The sequence below is a fragment of the Plecotus auritus genome (genome assembly GCF_963455305.1).
Source record: "Plecotus auritus genome assembly, chromosome: 7".
NCBI classification, from domain to species: Eukaryota; Metazoa; Chordata; class Mammalia; order Chiroptera; family Vespertilionidae; genus Plecotus; species Plecotus auritus.
The window spans coordinates 23,396,951-23,422,135 of record NC_137774.1 but is presented as its reverse complement, the minus strand read 5'-3'; the positions used below and the strand labels follow the sequence as shown (position 1 = coordinate 23,422,135).

At 34.6% G+C, this 25,185-nt stretch overlaps 1 protein-coding gene across 18 annotated transcripts in view; it reads left to right on the top strand.

Moving 5' to 3' along the window:
• BCAS3 (BCAS3 microtubule associated cell migration factor) overlaps positions 1 to 25,185 on the top strand; it is a 490,554-nt gene that overhangs the window by 98,352 nt on the left and 367,017 nt on the right. For all 18 annotated transcript variants that reach the window (XM_080677777.1, XM_080677775.1, XM_080677776.1 and 15 more), the window contains exons 8-12: positions 3,343 to 3,450; positions 5,460 to 5,536; positions 13,627 to 13,703; positions 15,656 to 15,739; positions 21,819 to 21,989. In XM_080677777.1, coding sequence (XP_080533903.1) covers positions 3,343 to 3,450; positions 5,460 to 5,536; positions 13,627 to 13,703; positions 15,656 to 15,739; positions 21,819 to 21,989 — 517 coding nt within the window. The remainder of the gene's footprint in view (positions 1 to 3,342; positions 3,451 to 5,459; positions 5,537 to 13,626; positions 13,704 to 15,655; positions 15,740 to 21,818; positions 21,990 to 25,185) is intronic.

The window sequence follows — 25,185 nt, the reverse complement described above, 5'->3', positions numbered from 1 at the left end:
ATGTTTCTAGCTCTCTGTCCCTCTTCCTTCCTCTCTGTAAAATATCAATAAAATATATTAAAAAAATTATGTAAAAGTTTATTAGTATAATGTAATTGTCCATATACTACTTTATGTAAAGAAATTAATTAGATAGATTAAAATATAAACAGTAAATTATAACTTCAGTTACAATGCTGAAATTTAATTTTCAAATATAGTAGGTGAAAAGGCAACCCGATGTTATTTTGAAGTAGTACAATGGCAGAAGGACAAACTGGGTCCTGAGTTTAGGGTCTTACAAGGCTGCTCTCAAGGCTTGACTGGGAGAGAATCCACTTAAAAAAATATTTTTATTGATTTCAGAGAGGAAGGGAGAAGGAGAGCGAAATAGAAACATCAATGATGAGAATCATTAGATGTCTGGAGATGGGGGTGGAATAAAGGACCATGAGTAAAAAAGTCATAAATTGCCTGGCCAGTGTGGTTCAGCAGTTGAGCACTGACCCAGAAACCAGGAGGTTGACGATTGGATTCCCTTTTAGGGCACATGCCTGGGTTGTAGGCTCGGTCCCTGGTGAGGGCATACAGGAGGCAGCTGATTGACGATGTTCCTCTCTCATTGATGTTTCTGTCTCTCTGTCCCTTTCTCTTCCTCTCTCTCTAGATATCAATAAAGCCATTTAAAAAAAAAGTCACTAATGCTATATGAACTAGAGTACAACAAGAAAATGTACACTAAATATTTAAAACAATTTGGTCCATATTACGGGGGCTTTATTTGCTTAGATCAGTCGTCGGCAAACTCATTAGTCAACAGAGCCAAATAGCAACAGTACAACGATTGAAATTTCTTTTGAGAGCCAAATTTTTTAAACTTAAACTTCTTCTAATGCCATTTCTTCAAAATAGACTAGCCCAGGCCGTGTAGTATTTTGTGGAAGAGCCACACTCAAGGGGCCAAAGAGCCGCATGTGGCTTGCGAGCCATGGTTGCTGACCACTGGTTTAGATAAAAGGTTGACCTTTATTCTGTGGCAATGGGGTGTCATTTAAAAAATATTTTTATTGATTTAGAGAGGAAGGGAGAGGGAGAGTGAGAGAGAGAAACATCAATGATGAGAGAGAATTAGTGATTGGCTCCCTCCTGCACACCCCTTACTGGGGATCGAGCCCGCAACCAGGCATATGCCCTTGACTGGAATCGAACCTGGGACCCTTCAGTCCGCAGGCTGATGCTTTATACACTGAGCCAAACCAGCTAGGGTAGGTGTAATTGATAGGTTCTGAAACCAGAATAAATGATCAGAGATACATGGTTTAGGAAGACTTTTAACTATATAGATTTTTAAAGTGTGATATAATGGAATAGATCACAAGTGTCCATGCTTAAATATAATTGTGGGCACTTCAGAAGAAAGTGTATTCTGCTTTTGTTGGGTGGAGTCTTCTGTAAATTGATTTAGCTTAATTGATTTACAGTGTTGACCATAAGCTGTTTTAATTTTCTTTATTTTCATTCTGCTGATATCTAACTTTAATTGTCTTATTTTCTGGGGCACTGTTTAGGGTATACGAGAGTACTAAGTAAAAGCTTTGTATGTCATGTCTGCTTGCTTTAGTATAACATGTGCCCTTCCTGTTATGGGGCATGCTTACTGCTGATGTTATGGAGAGCTTTCTTGTCAGCCTACCCATGAGGAAAATTAAGATTGTCTTGAACTGTGTCCCAAGGAAATGGTCAAGTCTTTTGAAAAGAGAGAAAGTAGAGAACAAAAGGATATGCCAAGCGTGTACACAGTTGTGTTATTGACAGAATGTGTGACTCCTTTATGAATGTGTGACTTCCTGAAAACTCTTACTTTAAAAAGTTATCTTTATTCTATTAGGCATTGAATAAGCAGGGTTTTGCACATACCAATAGAATTTTTAATTCTATCAAGTCTTGTTAAGTCAACTCTAAACAGCCTTCATTGCATTTGTTTTGTCTACCTCTATGGGAGGCTTTCTGCAGGAACAATCTCAGTTGTGACAGTGTATGATGCCAGTGAAATGATCAGAATTCAAGTTTCTATGTACCAGTAGCTGTAATGAGCTGCTAATTGAATGTGACAAGCTGTTTTTTACTTCCCAGCTGGTCTGGCAAAATGTTAAATTTCATTTATTATTAACTCATTGCTTCTCAGCAGAGGATTGGTTTAATTATTGGGAACATTAAGAGAAGAATTTTTGCCTTGTGTTAATTTTAGAAATTGAAGTTGAAGTTTTACTAGATTTTCCCCTCCCCGACCTGGTTTTGCCAATTGTATACAGTTGTGTGAATACCCAATATAATCATGACACAACAATATTTCCATCACTCCCCAAAAATTTCTCATGCCACTTTATGCTAAATAGTTCCCCTCCTTCCCTGGTCCCTGGCAACCACTGATATGCTTCCTATTATAGTTTTGCCTTTCTAGTTTTTCACTGGAAGGGACTCACACACTATGTAAACTTTTATGTCTTCACTTTTTTTTTTTTTTTTTTACTTCATAATGGTTTGAGTTTCATCTCTATTGTATGGATAATTTGTTCTTTGAAATTGCTGAGTAATACTCTAGAAACATTCCATTACATTAATATATCACAATATATCCATTCCTTTATTGATCAACACTTAGCTGTTTTTGTTATTATGAATAACAAATTACAATTTTTTATTGATTTCAGAGAGGAAAGGAGAGGGAGAGAGAGAGAAACATCAATGATGTGAGAGAATCATCAATTGGCTGCTTCCTGCACGCACCCCCACTGGGGATCGAGCCCACAACCCGAGCATGTGCCCTTGACCGGAATTGACTTGGGACCCATCAGTCTGCAGGCTGATGCTGTATCCACTGAGCCAAACTGGCTAGGGCAAATTACAAATTTTTTGAGGAACCTTCATACTGTTTTCCATAGTGGCTGCACCAGTTCCCATTCCCACCAACAGTGTAAAAGGGTTCCCTTTTCTCCACATTCTCACTAACATTTTTTTTAATTAATTTTTTTTCATTAACAGTTTACATTCAATATTATTTTGTATTGGTTTCAGGTGTATGGCATAGTGGCTAGACACTCATATACTTTACAGAGTGTTTCCCTGATATTTCTAGTACCCACATGACCCCATACAGAGACATTACAATATTATTGACTATACTTCCTTGCTTATACTTTACATTCCCATGACTATCTTGTAACTACCAATCTGTATTTCTCAAGCTCATCACCTTTTCACCCAGAAAATATAGAGTTTACTGGCCATCCTACCTTGTGAAAACTAATGGCATTTGTCTTTTTTCTTGCTTTCTTTTTTTTTTTTTTTTTTTTTTTTTTTTAGCACTAGCCCACCTTACTGTTGTGTGGATCTGTATTCACTTCGTACTGGGGAAATGGTCAAGTCCATTCAGTTTAAAACTCCTATCTATGATCTTCATTGCAATAAGCGGTAAGCATTTTTTCATGTATTTCTTTTACAAAGTAACATATCTCCTGGGCATGTGGAACCCTGCCAGTATAATTGACTACCTTTGATTTTTTTTTTTTTAATTGCAAAACCACCTTTTGCTAAATGGAGTACCTCTGAAGATTTCTTAACAAATGTTTTCAAATTTTTAGTCTTGACTCATTAGTGAATTTTGAATTAAATTTAGTGAATTATAACCAGTGTTTTAAAAATGAAATGGAAAAGAAAAGAAAGTATCTGAGCAAGCATACCAAGGTTATTTGAAATAATTTTATATGTATCACTTAACTTTTTAGTATTTATGATGTATGTACTTCTGTGTTTATTGGTTTATGATATGAAATGTGTTTTCCTTTTAGGACTGTGAACTGCAAAAAAGATTTTTTTCCTTATTCCTTAAGACTCAATTGAGCTAATGTTTCCCTTCATTAAGATCTGTTTTGTTAAATCCTCTAGGAAAATTTTCAGATCTGGGTTGAACTTTTGCCTGACCTGGTAATAATGAGAACATTGAAGGAGAAAGGGACCCTAAGAATCTTCTATTACTCAACACTTTACATTTTACGTTTGCGCAAACTGAAGCCCTATGATCGTAAATGTCTTGATGAAGGTCATGGGTGCAAAGTACAATTCTTCCATTGCATTAAAAAGCAAACACACAGAACATGGAAAATGAAATACTTTGTGCTGTGTCAATATAAAATAAATTTTATAATAAAAGATTCAGGTTAGATTTTAAAGGAATATTGCGGAAAGTGACTCAGAAAGGTTGAACATAGTAGGAAGGGTAGCCATAGTGATAAATATAAAGAACACATTGGCTTTGATACTAATGTAAAAGCATTTGAATGAAAGAAACAGGCAAAGAAAAACTCAGTGATAGTATACAATTCATATTGAAGGTCTAATTGTTATGCATATTTTGACTTCAGTAATGTCAAACTCAAAATTATAGGAAACTAGAGGCCTGATGCATGAAATTCGTGCAAGAGTAGGCCTTCCTTCCCCCGGCTGCCAGCACCGGCTCCCTCTGGCATCCGGGACCCAGGCTTCCCTCAGGCTGCCTTCAGATACCCGGGATGTGGGCTTCCCTCACCGCCCCGGCTTTGTCTGGAAGATCTTCTGGAAGGACATCCAGTCTAATTAGCATATTATGCTTTTATTATTATAGATAGGAGGAATACATTGTTGTTGGGATAATGTAATTATCCTATGATATATCAAATTATTCAAAAACGAGTATGTTAAATACTTGCCAATCATTATAGTCTTTATTTGATTTTTAAAAACTTTGAAATTTGCCTGTTAATGTCTTTGCAAGGAACAAAATGCAGTTTGTAATATAACTTTATTTGGGATGTATTTTAGGAATTTCACTTTAAGAAAATTTATAACTAAATTATTTTCCTAATTATTTGTAAATCTCTGGGAGAACTTATAGTTCATATGGAGTCTGATTAACTTTTAATATATTGAGTCAATCAGAAATGACTCATTTGCACTGAATAATAGTTGTCTGAGTTTTTTTGTTTGTTTTTTTTTTTTTTTTTGCTTTTGTGTTGGGAAATTCAGCAATAATTTTAAGTGACAAATTAGATAAATCCATTTTATGTTTAATTCCATGACTTTGAGCCAGAAGTGGAAAAACACTTTTAGTAAGTAGCCAGCAATTTATTGATCTTATACATTCTTAATGAATATAGATTTATTTGATTTATAATGAGTGGAGACAAAATTTTGTTCAGAGGAAAAATTTTTTTTGAGATGTAGTTGGTTCTCTGTCACTTTTATTCCTGTAATGTCTATCTTGATTATTAAGGGTTTTATGGTTATATTTTTGCCTTTTATGAGGCATATATTTCTAGCCTAAATTGTATAAGAAATGCTTGATTTTTTAAAGTTTTAAAGATAGATACTTGTTTAAATCTAGATGATTTAACTTACTTATCACACTCACATTTTTAAAAAATTGTTTTTCTTTCTAATTTTAGGATCCTCGTCGTAGTCTTGCAGGAGAAAATTGCTGCCTTTGATAGCTGTACTTTCACAAAAAAGTTTTTTGTAACAAGTATGTATCAACTTGATATTTCCTGGCATTCAATTATTAGGATATTCCTATGTTTCTGTTGATGTCTTATTTAGTACTATAATTTTATGGTATGAATTTTCAACCCACAACACGTTTTCCACATATTACTAAGCAAGCCTTGTACTAGATTGCCTCAGTTTCTTCGTATATATTCTCCTCATGTATCTATGTTGTACTTTTAAAGCAGTTGTTTAATAAATTATCATAACATATTTGAGGTAACTGTATTATCACACATGAGGAATTTAAAATTTTTTAATCTTTATTGTTGAAAATATTGCAGATGTCTCTTTCTCCCCCACATTGACCCCCTCTAGCCCACACGTGGGTGAAATGTGTGAGCCTGTCTTTCTCCCTCCTCCTTTTCCCCACATCCTCAGACTTTACTGCCCAGAAGTGCAGAAATAAGCATAGAATCTACACACACAGGTAGAGAGGGAGAGGGATTTTTTAAAAAGGTAATGGACAAGTCTAAGATTTGTAGGGCAGGCCAGAAGGATGAAAATTCCAGCAAGAATTGATTCTGAAGGAAGTCTGGAGCTAGAATTTTTTTTTCTACTGTAGTCTAGTAAGACGGTAATTTTTGTCTGTCTCTGTCTATTTCACTTAGCATAATATCCATGTTGTCACAAATAGTAAGATTTTATTCTTTTTAATGGCTAAGTAATATTCCAGAGTGTGTGTGTGTGTGTGTGTGTGTGTGTGTGTGTGTGTGTATCACATTTCTTTATCCATTTATCTTTTTTTTTTTTTTTTTTAATTAGCATGGACACCTAGGTTGTTTCCATGTCTTGGCGATGATAAATAATACTGCAGTGAACATAGGGATGCATATAGCTTTCAAATGTGTTTTCATTTTCTTTGAATAAATGCCCAGAAGTAGAATTGCTGGGTGTTACAGTAGTTCTGATTTTAAAATTTTGAGGAATCACCATACTATTTTTCATGTGGCTATACCAACTTACAATTCCACCAATAGTGTATGACAGTTCCCTTTTCTTCATATCTTTGGCAACTTGTGTGTTGACATTTTCATAACAGCTATTCTGATAGGTGTGAAGTGATATATCTCACTGTGGTTTTCATTTGCATTTCCCTTATAGCCAGTAAATTTGAGGATGTTTTCGTATTTTTATTTTAACTTCCCTGCCTTTGGGGGTCAAATTTATAAAGTCCTCTCTGACACCAAGATCCATAAGTTTACTACCTATGTTTTTTTTTCTATGTATTTTATTTTTTCATGGGATCTAATACTTAGGTCTTCGATCCATTTTGAGTTAATTTTTGTGTATGGTGACAGCAGTCCAGTTTCATTCTTTAGCATGTGGCCTTTTAATTTTCTCAGCACCATTTATTTATTTTCTCTATTGTGTGTTTTTGGCTCCTTTGTTGAAAATTGGTTGCCCATACACATGTAGGTTTGTTTCTGGATTCTCAATTCTGTTCCATGGTCTATGAGGCTATTGTTTTGATGGTGCAAGCATTTAACTTCTAAAATTGAAAAGCTCTTGTGTAATACAATTGTGAGTACCTTAGTTATGTATGAATCGGGACTGTAAAATTAGTAGAGACAGCTGTGTCCATCAGAGAAAGCATCTTGGGAATTTGTGCCAAAGGGGTGAAGGATCAGGTAAAGAGAGCTGATAGAGAACTGGAAAGGGAACGCAGCCAGTATGATGAGAAATGAGACACCTTTGTCTTTGGCTGTACAGAAAAGGTGGCCCTGAGCAGCTGTCTGATGTGGAAATCTAAAACCCATGTATGATTAGGAAAACAAAAGACAAGGACTGATAGGTGTCATTAGCAGTCATTTCCAGTGTGCTTAAGTTGAAACGTAGATAGGAAGTCTCCAGAGAGAGAGAGAGCAAAAGATTATACAGTAAGTAAGTGACTCTTTGGCCCCCATTTTTATGTGGAGGAGGAACATGTATTCCTTATAGTCCTAATGTTATTTCTTAGTATTGGTGTGTGTTCTTCATATATGTTCATGATGAATAAGAAATGTAAGGAATGAATTTAAAGGATCTTAAAAATGCACAATTATTTTTAATTTTTGAAATAGGAGCTTTTTTTTTTCTTTAATGTTTCGAAGCAAATTTGTAAATTATCTAAGAAAAGTTTGGAATGTTAATGTGAGAACTCAGTCCAACTCAAGGTAAAAGTCAAATCTATCTTTCTTCTTCTTTTGGTTTCTCATTTATATACAATGGGTTACGCTGCCATGGTGTTTCACAGCCTTGTGCGTGGTACATAGTGGACACTCAGCAAATATGTTCAATGAAATCACTTAAGACTTTCTTATTCTCTGCACATTATTCCACCTGTTTAGCCTTATAATGGCAGTACTCTTCTACTCATGATGTTTCTTTTTTTAAATTAGCATGTACAATTATTTTCATGATACTTTCATGGCAATATGTAAACTGCTTATGAGATATTGTTAAGAAAAGCCAAACATAAAATTTTACCTATACTTTCATGAAAAGTCTATGGATGCGTAAGGGCAAAGATATGGAGATAGTTAAAAGATCAGTGGTTGCTGGGGTAATGGGGAGGGCAGAGATGATAAATAGGCACAGAGGATTTGTAGGGCGGTGAAAATACTCTATCATATTACAATGATGGATATATGTCAGTATACATTTATCCAACCCATAAAACATATAATGCCAAAAGTTTGTCTTAGGGTTCACTTTTAGTGTTGACATTGGCAAAAGAATAGACAGATGTATCAGTGGGACAGAATAGAGAGTACAGACATAGATCTTTGACAAATAAGGAAAGGTAGTACAATGGAGCAAAGGTATCTTCAACAAAAGGTGCTGCAACAAGTGGACATTCATGTGCCAAAAACTGAATCTAGATATAGACCTTACATCCTTCGCAAAAATTAACTAAAATTAATTATAAGTGCAATACACAAAGACTATAACAGGAGAAAACCTAGATGACTTTGGGGTATGGAGATGGCTTTTTAGATGCAACACCAAAGGCACAATTCATGAAATAAGTAATTGATAAGGTGGACTTTATTGCAATTAAAAACTTGTGCTCTGTAAAATACATTGTCAATAGAATGAGATGACCAGCCACAGACTGGGAGAAAATGTTTGTAAGGGACACATCTAATAAAGGACTGTTATCCAGACTATACATAGACTGAAAACTCAACAGGAAGAAAACAAACTGATTAAAAAATGGGCCAAAGACCTTAAATAGAAAAAAGAAGATATTCAGATGGCAAGTAAGCATATGAAAATATGCTCTCAATGGTAGTTCATCAGTGAAATTTAAATTTAAACAGTCTGGCTGGTTTGGCTTAGTGGTTGTGTGTGAACCCATGAACCAGGAGGTCAATGGTTGGATTCCTGGTTGGGGCACATGCACGGATTGCAGGCTCAGTCCCCAGTGTGGGGGCATGCAGGAGGCAGCCTATCGATGTTTCTCTCTCATGGATCTTTGTATCTCACTATCCCTCTCCCTTCATTTCTCTCTTAAAAAAGATCAATAAAATCACATTTAAACAACAACAATGAGATGCCACATTATTAGACAAAGCTGGCAAAGATGTAGAGCAATAGGAAATCTCATATATTGCTCCTGGGAATGCAAAATAGTACAACCACTCTAACGGACAGTTTGATAGTTTCTCACAAAACTAGACATTTATCTGTCATTGGGCATTTACATAAAGGATTTGAAAACTTATGTCCACTTAAAAAAAAACATGCCCATGGTATTTATAGCAGCTTTATGCACATTGCCAAAATGTAGAAGCCACCAAGTTGTTCTTTAGTGGGTGAGTGGACAGATAGACTGGTATATTCAGATGATGGAATGTTATTCTTAATTTCTTTTTATTGCTGAATAATAGTGTGTTTAATAACACATTTTGTCTATTAATTGATGGACCTTTAGTTTCCATTTTTAGGCTATTATGAATAATGCTTTTTTTGAGTAAAAGGTTTTTATGGGGAAATATTTTTTCATTTCTTTTGGATATAAGTATTTGTGTGGACATGAATTTTCATTTCTCTTGGGTATGTACCTAGGAATCAAATTGCTTGGTCATATGGTAATTCTATCCTTCTCTATTTGAAGAGCTGCCAGGCAGAGTGATTGCAGCATTTTACATCACCACCAGCAGTGTCTGAGGGTCCAGTTTCTCCACATTCATGCTGACAATCATTACTGTTCTTTGATTATAGCCATTCTATTAGGGTCTCATGAAGTGGTATTTGATTCTACTTTTAATTTGCATTTGCCGTCTTTTATCTTCTTTGTTAAATTTTATATTGAGTTGTATTTTCCACATTGACATAGTTCTGTTTATATTCTAGATGTAGTCAGTTATCAGGAACATGTTTTGCAAAACTCCAATTCTGTGAGTTGTCTTTTCTTTTTCTTTGTGGTGTCCTTTGAGGCACAAAAGTTTTAGTTTTGACGAAGTCGGATTTATCTATTTTTTTATCGCTTATTTTTGGTGTTATATCTAAGAAAACATTGCCTAACGTAAGGTTGTGAAGATTTACGACTATATTTTGTTACATGAAGTTAATACTTGTAGCTTTTTCATTTTTTAACTTTATTTTTACTGTTGACACTAATACAGATGTCTCCATCCCCACCCCACCCCTTTTGCCCACCTCCACCCAGCCCACACCTCCCCTCTCCTCTGGCGATCACCACACTGTGGTCTGTGTCTGTGATTTATGTATATACGTTCTTATATGTCTTTGATTCATTTACAGTTAATTTTTGTATGCTGTGTGAGGTCAAGGTTCAGTTTAATTCTTTTGCACATGATATCCAGATGACCCATCATTTGTTGAAAAATTATTCTTTCCTCATTGACTTGCCTTTGTATCCTTGTTGAAAGTCAGTTGGCCATAAATGCAGACGTCAGGTTCTCCACGCCCCCACAAAGGTCTGAACTCTTTTGAGTTATTCTTACCAAGAAAAACAAGGCAGAGTGTTACAGAGCGTGGTTAAATTCTTTGGTTTTCTAAATGAGTTCAGGTGAACTCTCCATTAGGACCAAGCTTCTGGGAGGGTGCCCTCTAAATTGTATGTCTTGTGCCTTTTTAATTACTCTAGTAATGGAAGAATCTTCATTTATTGCGCTTTTCTTGAATTTTGTCTTTATTTAAATTCAGAAACCCAAGTTTTTAAATATCTAGTTCTTTTTTACTTTGTTCACAAACATTGTAAACTTGTTAGAATTAGTCCTAATATTATAGCGGGTTGGTTTTTTCCCCCTTCACTTGTTTTCAAAGTTTAGCTGGAGGCAACAGTTAATCTTTAAAGAAGTCATGCTTATAAAGTTGGGATAGTGCTGAGTGGCTGATGTTCTGCTGATTCCAGCTGTAAAATGTTTTTGAAGAGCAGAAAAACAATTTGCTTTTATCCCAATACACTGTAACTCTTGAGGTCCACTGAGTTTCTAAAAACATTGACTCTAAAAGTAAAATGAAGAATTGTTAACTGTACTTTTCCGTAGTATGCTTTTGTTTTAGAAAGGAGAATATGTACTTATTAGGATCTAGTGAGGCAAAATGGTTATTAGAATTGAGAGTTAGATTATGTTGACTTTAAATTTTAGGAGATTAGCTACCTCTTATGTAATGCCACAATTCAATATTCTTATTTATTTAACGACATTGAAAAGGTGGAAACTTTCTTATGCACCATACCTATACTCATTTTTCTAGCTCTAAAAATGCCTGTGGAATATGTGTATGCACATATATAAAAGCACATTTTTGTATGAGTAGAATTAGTTTACACAATATGAGTATAGAAATGAAATCTTTTAACTAAGTGATACATACTGTTTGTTAGAGTGTGTTGTTTTGCACTATTTTAATGGGCCTTTGTCCTGTGTTTTTTTCCCCATAATATTTAGCCATAATTAACATTAAGTGGATATAGCAACATAAATTTTTAAATCTTCTTTAACAATGAAATCTCAAGATAGATGGCAGTTGAAGGAGGTGAAACGAAAACTAGTGATAATGGAAGCAAATCAATGTGGGTTTCTCCAGTGTTTGTGAACACAGCAACACCAACCTTTCAAAATGATGACTATTGCTTCTCACGAGGGTCTGTGAATTCAGGGAACCATGGAATATACATTTAAAAAAGATCTCTATCAAAAATGGCTTTAAAATATCTGGCTCTTAGCTGAGCACACTATTTGAATATTTGAAAAAATTTTCTATGTAGATGACTTTTTTGGCCATTACCTAATAAATATGCTTTAATTTATTTGTTTTTTTAATTAAGAAGTATGCTTTTGAATGAAATGTCATGCATTGATTACTCTATGTCTTTTAGGATCAACATAGACTGGGACTTTCTGCTAGGTAGCGTGTATGTGAGCAGTGCAGTTTGAAAATTAGAAAGGCTATTTTTTGATACTATATTTATGTGTTTGTGTAATTTGGTTATTTATTTTATTTATTTTTGCCATGGGAAGAAAAGGTTATTGTTATAAAATCTTTGCCTCCTGATTGCAAAAATTTAGATTCCAAATTGAGACTAAAACTATGAAATAGATAACCTTAGCTTGATCCTCTAGTGTACATTTTAGAAGAAAACGTTTGTGAAAATATTAACCAGATACTTTTGGAATGATAAACCAGGAGTCCTTTAGGTTAGGCTTTTTGCATTCGTTCATTCTGCAGTCTTTCGACGAGTCCCTTTGAAGCATTTCTGTGAAAAACTGAAACAGACTCAGATACAGAGTGCAGACTTGATGGTTTCCAGAGGGGAGAGGGGTTGGAAGATTGGGTGAAAAGGTGAAAGGATTGAGAAGTACAGATTGGTAGTTACAGAATAGTCGTGGGGATGTAAAGTACAGTCATAGGAAATAAAGTCAATAATATTGTGATAACTATCTATGGTGCCAGTTGGGTACTGAAAATATCAGGGGGAACACTTTGTAAAGTATATGATGGTCTAACCCCGTGGTCGGCAAACTGCGGCTCGCGAGCCACTTGCAGCTCTTTGGCCCCTTGAGTGTGGCTCTTCCACAAAATACCACGGTCTGGGTGAGTCTATTTTGAAGAAGTGGCGTTAGAAGAAGTTTAAGTTTAAAAAATTTGGCTCTCAAAAGAAATCTCAGTCGTTGTACTGTTGATGTTTGGCTCTGCTGACTAATGAGTTTGCCGACCACCGGAATATGCTGCACACCTGAAACCAATACAGAATCATATTAAATGCAAACTGTAGTTGAAAAATAAGAAGCAGTTTTGTGAGACAGTGGAATATTATTTTGTGTAGTTGACAGATGAGGGTGATAGCCTCAAGACACTTTATTGGCACAGCCAGGAGGGGAGATGAGAGCCTTGAGGATGACAGACATCACATACTTGACTAAATTTTGTGTCTTGGTTAGTAGAGTTCATTGGTATTTCTATGGCATAGATGGTGTCCACTGTCAGGAATAGGTGATTTATTCTTGTTGAAAGGAGAGAACCTCAAAATAATCCTTTCTATCATTTTTTATCGGCTGGACTGGATTATGTAAATAGTTCCCCAACATCTTTCTAACGAGGCACCCTTCGTGGATTTCTTCTCTTTGGCCTCATACTTAAGTAGTTGTCTCCCTCCACCCCCAATTGTACATTGTATCTTCTTTTCCTTTTAGGTGTACATATTCTTTATCTTTTGCCCTTAAATTCCTGAACCAACTGTATCCTTCCTCTGGCCTCTTCAAACATTTGCTGCTTGACTTATGAAGTTGTAGACTTATAAACTTTAAATGCTTTGCCTTAGTTTCTCTCTCTTGTTCTTGGAATAACTGTATAAAATGCTCAATATTTGCAAACAGTGATTACCAGATTTGTTTCTTATTTGAATAAAGTAAAAAGTCAAAGGGGAACTGTAGAGGAAAAAATAAAAAACCTCATTTAGCTATTAGAATAATGACTAGTATTATGGTAATTTTATGTGAAACTTGAAAAATAAAAGCATTTGTTTGTTATGTTTTAATGGCATCAAAATACGGTACATCAACAGAAAATTTATTGAGAAATTTCTAAATATTGCCATTTGAAATTTTCCAGGCTGCTATCCTTGTCCAGGGCCTAACATGAATCCTATTGCTCTTGGGAGCCGCTGGCTGGCTTATGCAGAAAACAAGGTAAGGCAGGGCCCTTGGGTTATTGGTAATGGATCACTCGTTCCCAAATTTTCCGAAGTGATTACCAACCAATGATGACTCTTTAACTTACTATTTTGTTTTCTTTGATTTGGTTTTGGTTTTAGTTGGACACCCAACAATTGTCCTATCTCTCTCCCTGCATTCGAGCAGGAGGCAGCAGAGGGATAATTTTCTTAATTCTTTGAATGTTTGTGAGTGAATGAATGAGTGAGGCAGAGGGTGAATGAGTGAGATTTTTTTTTTTAAACTAAAACAGCCATATTTGCTGTTCATCACCTGTCATTTGGAAAATTCCTCACCATTGACCTTGAACTCTATCTACTTAAGCAGTCATTCAGTGTGGTAGTGTGATATCTCACATTAGACTTTCAAAGCTATTTCATTATAACATATACTAGTGACTGACCCGGTGCACGGATTCGAGGCTGGTGGGGCGGGACTGATTGAGACAGGTCTGACGCCCTGGAGCCAACCTCCCCGGCATCTATGGAGTGAGCGGGGTCCCTCAGCCTGGCCTGCTGGGATCGGGCTGAAACCGGCTCTCCCACATCTCCCGAGGGGTCCCAGAGTGCGAGAGGGCACTCTGAAAAGTTGCTGTTGTACAGGGTGTGGAATGCAAATGCAAGTGTGCAGTAAACCAGATTTGGGAACGACGTTGCCCCAGCAACAACATAACCCATGGCCGAAGGTGGAATTGCGTGGCCCTGTGAGGAATCGGGCTCCCTTCTCTCTGGTTCCGGGGTGTGTCACCGGAGAACTGATGCTGCCAAGTCACTGCAGCTCAGCTGCTCCTGTGTTGGGTATCTGCCCCCTGGTGGTCAGTGCACATCAGACCTACTGGCCAGTTGGATGGGCACACGATCAGATGGTCCGACAGTCGCTTAGTCTTTCATATATATAGATATTGTTATTGCTTTGAGGGAGTGTTTTTTCATACAATGTCAGTGAAGAAGGAGAATTTGATTTTAGCTTAAAAGAATAAAAGGTTTACATATTAATCTTTATCAAATGACCTGGTTTTAAATTATATAAAGTATTTTTGTTTTTATGTTTGGAGAGGTAGATTCTTTTTGAATTCTATTGGCTTGTAATAATTCGGATCACAACATGGAGCTGTTCTAACACTCTTATTGTTATTTCATTACAAATGTAAATATAAGAGTTTGGCTAATGATAATGTATAAATATATATGTTCCCCTACCCCCCCACCCCCAAATTTAGGAAATGTAGGAGCAGTGGAGAATTTAATACCAGTTTATTGCTCAGCACGTGAGAGAATCATGTTTGTCAAACTAGTGATTCACTCTGAAAATTGGCACGTTAATATATTTATATCAGACATGAATAAGGGCCTGTCTTTTTCATTCTAATGGTAAAACTAGTAAGCCCTCTGAAGTGGATAGCTACTATATGTATCATAGTTGATTTATGCATGATTTGTGCCACTTTTACACTGACACAGTTGAAAATGAAAATATGGCACAATCTTTTGTCTATTTTTTTAGGTTTCCTTTTACAGTCTTTATGTAGGAACTAAGAGGACAAAACCTCTAATTTGCTAGCATGTTAAATATTTAATGTTAGGAAGTCATGTCTAAGTCCTTTGATTATGTTTTTAAATTTTATTTGTGGAAAGGCTGCCAGAGCCCAAATTCTACCATTTCAGAGTTTATGAATTCTTAAAGACTATTCATCTTGTAATTAAAAATCGCATTTGAGCATGAAACGGCCTGAATGGCACCAGTAGATTACAAAAAGGGCTAAAAGTGTCTGAGCAGGGCTTTTGGCTGTTTGTATGAAATACACTTGTACAAACATTTCCACCCACCACCATCATTATGCATGGTAAATAAGCTCTGTCCTAATAGCCTGTAGAGTTAAACAGTTTAATAGAAATGACATTCTGGTTTCTCTCTCTCTCTTTTTCCAGTTGATTCGATGTCATCAGTCCCGTGGTGGAGCCTGTGGGGACAACATTCAGTCTTACACTGCCACGGTCATTAGTGCTGCTAAAGTGAGTATCCAGTAGTCTCTGGGAGTTGTGATTACTTGGAGTAATTATCAAGTTTCTCCACTGAATTTGATTGAGATTATCTCTTCCCTTTTCATCCACAAGTGTAATAACCTTAAGAAGTAAGTCAGACTTATTTCGTGTCTCATGAGAATTGGTGGCTCAGTGATTAGGTATTTAATTTCTTAAAGTTCATAAGTAAAACTTCATTTTCTATTGTGATGATTATAGGGTTTATAGTTATCCAATTTTAAATATTTAAGTCTGTTAGCTAGAGTAAAGTCTGTTATGTAATTAATCCCACTTTTGAAAGAAGCTGTACATGTCCTAAGTAGTGACTTCTGGATTCTTTATGCGTGATTAGCATTATTCTACCTATACTGACATCCCTTTGCATCTTTTAACACTTATGAATCTTTAGTTGGCATAAAAAAGGAGTATTCCTTAAGAAAACCTGAGTAAGATCCCTGGCACATTCTAAGGTTCCTTCAGTCACAGGCTGCCCCTTGCATGTTTGTCACATGACTTCTTTCTGTGTGTGTGCTTGGGTTAATTTTGACGATGGCTCGTAAACTTTATGTTGATTATAAGGTATTTTTATAATCACTATCCTTTTGAGTTCTGAAGTATACAACAAAACAATTCTAATAATAGGGGTGATACAGCGATTCTAAATGACAGCATGTAATAAAAAGCACAACTATTCAGAAGAGAATAACAGTTTAAAGCAAACCACAGGGAGGCAATCAAAGGTCACACTGTTTTCGTGTGAAACATACAAAAATACTTCAAGATTGATCACAAATGCTTACATGAAGTGTTTTAGATTGTTTTTATGCTTACAGCACTCTATATTTTAGATGTCAGAATCTTTATTAAAAAAATTGCTTACTTCTCTCCATTGTCTATGCCAGAATTATGGTGGTTCTTTCAAGGAAGGGAAGTCTCAGACAGAGTAATTAGGTAACATCAGTGTTACTCAGTTAATTTACAAGAGATCCATTTCTCAAATATTCGATTCTTTTTAGACTGACCTGTCATACACTTGCCTCAGGATAGCTCATTGTATTATCATGTAGAATAATTTTCAGTTACATGATATAGGGCAATTTTTCAGCTCTTCTTTGCTATAATTATGTTTTCGTGTGCCTTCATAAAAGGAAAGTGACCTGCTTTATTCAGTAACTGGTAAGCTGTTTAACTGTTAGCTGAAAGTGGACATGCTGGGATGAGACTAGACTAAATATGCTTTGAAAAGAACAAGCTTGAACTTCCTACTTGTTACACTCCAATATTGCAAACTGTGAGAAATATACTCAGGTCTTCCACGTTTAACTGTAAGAAATTACGTTGATGATCACACCCTCCAGTCAATTCCCAATAGATCCTTGGTCACCAATGAAAGTAGTGTTAATTGACATTCATTGTTAGCTCTGGCAATGTATAAAATTCTTCCAGTAGCACTCGAATAAAGTGGCAATGTTTAATTTTTGTTAATTGCATTTGTCTGTTTTTAATGCTTATTTGTATTCTTGTTTGTAAATTTATAAAATGAAGGAAAAATATAACTATGAATATAAATCACACATTTCTTTTAAAAACTTTTTAATTACATAATTTTTCAAAATTACAGTTTACATTCCATGTGAATTTGTATTAGTTTTGGGTGCATATTGGTTAGATAATCATATACTTTACAGCGTGATCCCCCTGATATTTCAGTACCCAACCAGCATCATACACAATTAGTGGAATATTAATATTAGAGGGAAAAAGGGAATGGTTATTTCAGTATATGCACAAAAACATATATGCATTGATGAAATATTTTAGTGGATAGTGATAATTTCTGATTCTCTAGAATTCATTTTTTTTTTCTAATTACCAAGTTGTTTAAACATCCTTATTTTTAAGTATGTTTCTGATAACTCCAAAATTTGGTTTCGTTTTCGGTGAATTTTTGTTTGTTCATTTCAGCTGGTCCTTATTTACAATGTCTTGACTCATGGTTTGCCAGACTGTATTTCAAAAACCTTTAGAAACTATTTTAAATTTAAGATGGTACCAGAGTTCTGCAACACTGTCAGTCTTGGGTCATCTTAATCCAATTTTAGGGATTGAAATTAAATGTTTTAAATAATGTTTACCTGAAATAGCTCTCAGAACCTCATTACTACCGGTTCCTTCTTCTACCTTTTCTGTATCCCTTGGGTTCCCACCCAAAGCATGGAGGGAAGGTCACCCAATTGACCCCTTGAACATGGCCACATAGTTCCTCAAGTCTTCTGAAAACACCACTCAGTCTCTTAGCAGCCCTCCCTGGAATCATCAAATGCATCTAGGCCTAAAATATTTCCTTGTTCTCTTGGATTTTGACCTAAGAAATCTTCACATTCTTGTTAAATATTCCATGTGTTCAAGCAGGGTTGAAAAAAAAATTCCCCCACCCCAATTTTTCCTACTTGTTTTCTTTGGGGAGGATTAACTTGATTTACCTAGACTATCATTGAAAATAGAAAATAAAATTTCCTATTTCTTACCAGTTTTTTCCATTTCTATGTAATATAATATTTTTTGAGATGTAACATGGAAATAATTTTAAAAGCCATGTAGTACATGCTCCTTAAGAAGATGTTTATCTTAAAAATAAATTCACAATTATTTCATATCACTTTCTCAGAAAGATTAATATATCTCTCTGACAGTTTCTGATTTGGAGTTATAGAGGGTACTTAACCATAGAAGGATCAAATTTTTAAATTTTTACTCTTTTTTCACTGTACAATGGTAAGTGTAAATATATTAGTTGTATATGTACTTGGATCTCCTATGCAGCAATACTTTTTTTTCTTTCCTTTTTTTTTTTTTTTTTTTTTTTTTTTTTACAATTTCTGGGTTTTCAAAATAGCACTTAAAATTAAAGTTTATAGTTTTAGACTTTTCCCTTTGAATTTGAAAATAATTTATTTGTCTTTCCTTAAGAATATAATAGTGATGAATTCTCTGTGGTGGTGATAAAGGAAAAACTTAATTTTGAAATTGTTCAAATTGGATTATTTTGATAAATTTATAAAATCTTGTTTTGCATTTTCTAGTTACGCTGTAATTGTCTTAGTTGAGTTTTCCTTTTAATGTGTTTTAACTCCAGTATGATAAATTGATTTAATAAAAATGCCTCTATTTTCTTGTTATCTGATAACTTCTTAATGACAACTAACAGGTTTTGTGAGAGCAGCACCATTAGCACTAATGGATAGGGAGGACAACTGATATGGCACAAGAAAGGTTAAAGATGCCTAGTGACCCTTTGGCAAATCTGTCTGCAACAGAACAGAATAAGTACTATGCTGATTCGAATTTTTGGTCATAGTGGATTATCTCACATTCATTATAAATTTACGATCAGTTTTTTTACAGATAGTTCTTTGAGTACTCTTAATATTATTTGAATAAATAATGAACTTTTGAGTTTAGATACCCCAGATTGTGAGGACACTCTATCTAAATTAACATATCCATTTGGCCTAGTTAGATTTATTTTTTTAATTCCTAATTTTTTTCTTAGCTTTTGTATGTATTTGAGGAAATCATTAGGTATGCACATAACCTTTCTACTAAAATCTAGTGAAAAGGCTAATTACACAGTGAGGTGATTTAGGTATCTAAATATGATATATGAAAATTATTAAATAACATTATATAGCTTCTGGACACTACTGCTCATCGATGTGACATGGAAACAAATTTCTTCTCGAAGCAAAGGTTTTACTAATGTATAAAACGTCTAGCACCCCTCTCTCACCTCCTGCACTAGATCTTATTTGGAAGTTAGTAAGCTATGATAGATAATACTGTCTTGTCATTTACTATACAAGTGCAGATTTGATGACTGTTAAATTTTAATAACATGACCCCACTGGTAGTCATTACTTATTTTTTTATGAGAAATATCTATAACGCTTCATGTAATATGAGCCCTTGCCTAAGAAATATACTACCCTGCTCCCCTGGTCCCCCCATCCCTGAGTTTTTTCCTAATTCTTTTATGTGAACTTTCCCGTTTATCTTGTGGTTTGCTTTGGTACATTATTTCCCACTTTCTGTGTGCTCCAGTTGTTTTAGTTTGTTCCTATTCATTGGTATAAGAGCATGAAATAATAGGCTCAAGGGCAAATGGGGAGGATATACAAGCTAAGACTTTAAACCTGAAAGGCATTTCTTTGATAAAGGGGTAGCTCCGTTTAAGTGGGAGCATCTCCATTAGCATTAATGGAGTCAGTACATCAGCTGAAGCATCTCAGAGGTTAATAAGGCTTCCTGGCTAGCTTCTGACATCAATACACCATGGCGCCTGATTTTGTTGGTCCTTCAGAGGCTTTCTTAACAACAATCTAACAGACTCTTTGTAAGTCATTTCTTGTGAATTATTGAAACAAATGTTTGGCTGCTAATTGAGGAACGCTACTGTGTTTTATAATCACTGCAGTTTGAGTTTTTAGCACTAAACAAAACAGTTACAATTGATTTGTGGCTTTTTTCTGGTTTCAGTTAGCTGTAAGTTATATCTTTTTGCTTTTTGGTGTCATTTATTTAAGTATTTATTAAAATACAGTGTTATAGTCTTCCTCCCTCACCCCTCCCCAGTATATGTGTGTGTTCTGCATTCATGAAGTGTGAGATCACAAGTAGTAACAGGAATAGCTTATAAGGAAATACTGGAGAGTGGTTAAATTCAAGCTTTGGAGATAGATAGCCCTAGTTTTAAATTCTGGCTTTGTCATTGGCTAGGTGTTGTGCTTAATTTCTGTAGCCTCAGTTTTCTCTTAAACTGAGGTGTTTGAGGAAATCTATAGAGATCACTGATGTTTAGAGCTTTAACCAATCCCAAGTTCATAGTAAAAGTTCCATGGAACATAGCAACAGTAAAATAATGCATAAATTACTGGTGTTAATCCTGTGGTGTTTTAATGGAAAATTTCTTTGGAAAATACATTTCCTTTTGAAACTTAATCTAATTGTGGTTTAAATCCACATTTATTTTCCCACAATTATTTTTAAAAGAGTCACCTTACTGAAAATTAATTTGAATTATTTTAATAAAAACTTTTCTCACAATGTGAGAATTGGAAAAATATTTCTGGTTGTGTGTTTTATATGTAATTTTTGATCTTTCCCTGCAATCTAGATTACTTATTTAGTCTCTAATGACTAGGTGTTTTTCCAATGTTTATCAAACACATAATTTTCTTTATGCTCTAGCTTTCTTCCTTTTAGACAGTGCCCCCAAACATTACCTTAACCTTATTGCTTGTTAATGCATCGGAGACTAATTAGATGAGATTCCCGTAAAATAAAAAATAATCACACACATTACTTTTGTCTATTTGCTTTGAATAAAGTGGAACTAATAAAGCATCTTAAGTTATTTTAATTAAAATTGCATTTTAGAAGCATTATATTGAATTGTTTTCTGTTATCAGAGAAAAAAGAATCTTCTTTGCTAATTTTATATGATACTTCATTCATCTAGTAATTAGTATGTTGGATGGAGACTGTTTTTTTCACATGTCAGATCCTGATGTACAATCTTATATAACAGCATATTATAAATTATCTTTGGAAGCATGATCTTTTTTCACAGGGATTCTACCAGATCATCCCAGTCACTTTCGTGCTAAAAAATAGTTTTAAAATTAAATTTATAATATCTGAAAAAAATAGAATACCATCCTACTTCTTACTATGTCACATGTTTTAAGTTATATACATTAAGAAGAGGGGAACATAATTTTTATAAAATATAATTGTATCCTCATGTGAAACAAAGCTTTTTAGTTATTTACTTATGGCTTTATTCTCACCATGATTACTTTGGGGCTGTACTGATACCATTCACTCAAACTGATACTGAATTTACAGTCACATGAAAAGTCAGACTGAATTTCTGTGAAGTTCACTGCTACATATAGGCTCGTAAGAGAAGAAAGAATTTAATGGGTAGGAGAACTAACAAATGCATAGTTCTACTTAGAATTCAAATACTGATATGAAGTTATTTATCAGTTTACCTTTCTTTTTATAGACTTTGAAAACTGGCCTGACGATGGTTGGGAAAGTGGTGACTCAGCTGACAGGCACGCTGCCTTCAGGTGTGACAGAAGATGATGTTGCCATACATAGTAATTCGAGGCGGAGTCCTTTGGTCCCAGGCATCATCACTGTAATAGACACGGAAACAGTTGGAGAGGGCCAGGTACGAACTTGTGATGCATGTAATATCCATTTTTTGCAGAGGGCTGGCTGACTGAGAATATTCTTTGGGATCAGGATTAGCCAAAATGTACTTGGCCTTGTAGGTTGTTAATCTGGATTTCTAGAAATCAAGGTTATTTTAGGTTAGATTCTTCCCACTCCCCCCCAAAAATGATGAGTAATATGTTAGAACCTGTTATTTCAAATTTTATAAATCCATCAAACCTGAAGGTAAAGTTGAGGTTCCATGAGATTCTCTTGTTCTCTCTTCATCAGGACATGTGTTTCACAGGCAGATATTTGCTCATAGATCAACAGGATCTTACGGGGAATTAAAAAAAAAGATTGCCTGTGATGGTTATAGGTGAATACTATCAAATTCTATTATAGATATTTCCTTATAAATATGAAAATACATGAAACCCCAAAGTATATGCTAGAATACATACATGATAATAACTAATTGTAAAATCCTATATCTTCAGTTAAAACAGATTTTTAAAATCTAAGTTCAGAAACAGGAGAAATGATTTAAACATGGAAAAATGCCTAGTTGATAAGAAACCCATTGGGTTTAGTTTTTTTCCTCATGTACTTATAAATATTTCTTCTTTCGTATCATAGTTTTAGATTTTAAATACATTTCTGAAAGGAAGTAATATTAAAATGCAGTTAGTTTGCAATCATTACTATAAAATATAATCTAGCCGAAACCGGTTTGGCTCAGTGGATAGAGCGTCGGCTTGCGGACTGAAGGGTCCCGGGTTCGATTCCGGTCAGGGGCATGTACCTTGGTTGCGGGCACATCCCCAGTGGGAGGTGTGCAGGAGGCAGCTGATCGATGTTTCTCTCTCATCGATGTTTCTAGCTCTCTATCCCTCTCCCTTCCTCTCTGTAAAATACCAATAAAATATATTAAAAAAAAAATCTAATACCTATTACTAAAATGAGATAGTAGAGCAACATTTGTGAAAGATTGCATTTGTCAGGTATTCATGTACTAATTTCTATAGTAAGATCAATTGTCATTTCAAAAAAAGTGGAACCTATTGCAATTAAAAAAAATCTTTTGAAATTTTTGGTTATTGAATTTATCTATTGTATTTTACTTGAAATCAGAATAATAATAATTCTCCACCTTGCCCATCTTAACTTTGTTGTTAACCAACTATGTTATAGACTTATATTCCTTTTAAAAAATATATATTTTATTGATTTTTTACAGAGAAGAAGGGAGAGGGATAGAGAGTTAGAAACATCCATGAGAAAGAAACATCGATCGGCTGCCTCCTGTATGCCCCCTACTGGGGATGTGCCCGCAACCAAGGTACATGCCCTTGACTGGGATCGAACGTAGGTCTTTTCGGTCCGCAGGTTGACACTCCATCCCCTGAGCCAAACTGGTTAGGGCTAGACTTATATTCTTGTTTAAAACTCTGTTCAATGAAATGTTAGCAAAGTTTTCAGTTGAATGTAATGACGTGTTAATAAGAGCTGTTTTAGTTAGGTTAGCTCAAGTTGATGGACATTTACAGATGTTCTCTTTTTAAATTGGAATTAAATATATGAATCCTTTCATGTTTTATAAGTGTTAAAAGAATAGTTATTTTCTTTTGTCCTTTGATTCTTAATTCACCTCCAAGGCCACCCACATTTACTGAGAGTAGTAACGACCCTTCTCAGCATTGTCTAGGTTGGGGAGTGTAATGTACGTCTGTTAAACATCCAGCCTTTGTTGACAGACAGATTTGTGCTCATTTAAAAGTAGGAAATGTTATGTCTTATTATCTCTAATGAAACAGAGATGTAACTCATTACTTTATTATATGTAAGTGTAGGAATATGTTAAAAGAAAAATTAAGCTAATTTCATAAAATGCATAACAATAGGCCATATGTTTTCAAATGTTTGTCACCGTACCTCCTCTCCCCCACCTCCTCCCATTCTTCAGTAACTTTTTTTTATAATTTTAAAATGGAATTCTCAGGTTTGAAATATGGAAATGAACTGTAGATTGTGGAGTTGCAAAAGTTATTTTTTTCTGTGATAAATTCATTGTTAACACTTGAAACAACTAAAGATGTTTATTAGGAAATAAGACTCATAGAAATGTTAGCATTTAGGTTAGTGTCATTCAACTTGAAATGTTCTATTTTCTATTATTTGTTTGGAGCATAATCTTATTTTCATTTCTACTTATAAAATATTCTAAAATTTTAACTTGACTTAAACATTTTAAGACAGGAAATAAATTGATGTTCAATAAATGGTAAGTTGCTATATGCATTTTAAAATAATTATAAATATTTTTTAAAGCAACAAGATTTTGTCAGTGTAATACTGTCCTCCTCCCTTCTTTTATTAATGTGAATCTGTTTTTTGTCATGAAGACATTTTTGTCTCTGATAAATAGTTCAGTTGGAGTACAGGGCTGTTTTTAGGTTACTCTGGTTTGTATTTAAATAAGAACACTTCGGTGGTTAATGTCATAGATTTATCACTTTTAGCCCTTTCCCACTGATGTTTGACCTTCTCCTTAATGTTTCTGCTTTTTTATATACATCATAGGAGCTCATGCTGACATTAGGTTCACTTTTGCTGTTTAAATCCATTGAGCCTTTAATAAAGATATTTTCATGTTTACATTGGTGGTGTATAAAATTTTATTCACCATTTTTCTGATACTAAATTGATTAGTTTGACTTTATAATGTTGGGATCATTGTGTAGTAACTGCATTAATGAAGAAAGGATTTAATTGACTTCATGTACATTTTTTATCTGTGTTGCTTTCATTTTCATTTAAAAGCATTTCTTGCCTAAGATAAGTCAAGCTGTATATAATTTGCCTTTATACATTTATATAATTGAGATTAGCAATGTGGCAAAGTCTCTAATAAAAAAAATACTCCAGAATGATGACATAAACTTGAGCTATCTTGCCTTGAGTACATGTGTTATTCATAATAATTTAATGGTTCCTTAGGTATCTTTTTGTTCATATGATAAAGGCTTATTCACTTTGTATCAATTAAAATGCTTTGCTTTGTTTTAATATAATCATGTGCTTTACTGCATATATTTAGGGCTTCAGTCTGTTTAGTTAAGTGGTGAGTAAAAATTAAATGTCTTAGGACAATTATATTGGAATATCTCTGGTTTTATTGATTTGATACTTTAGTCAAGGTGCTAATGCAA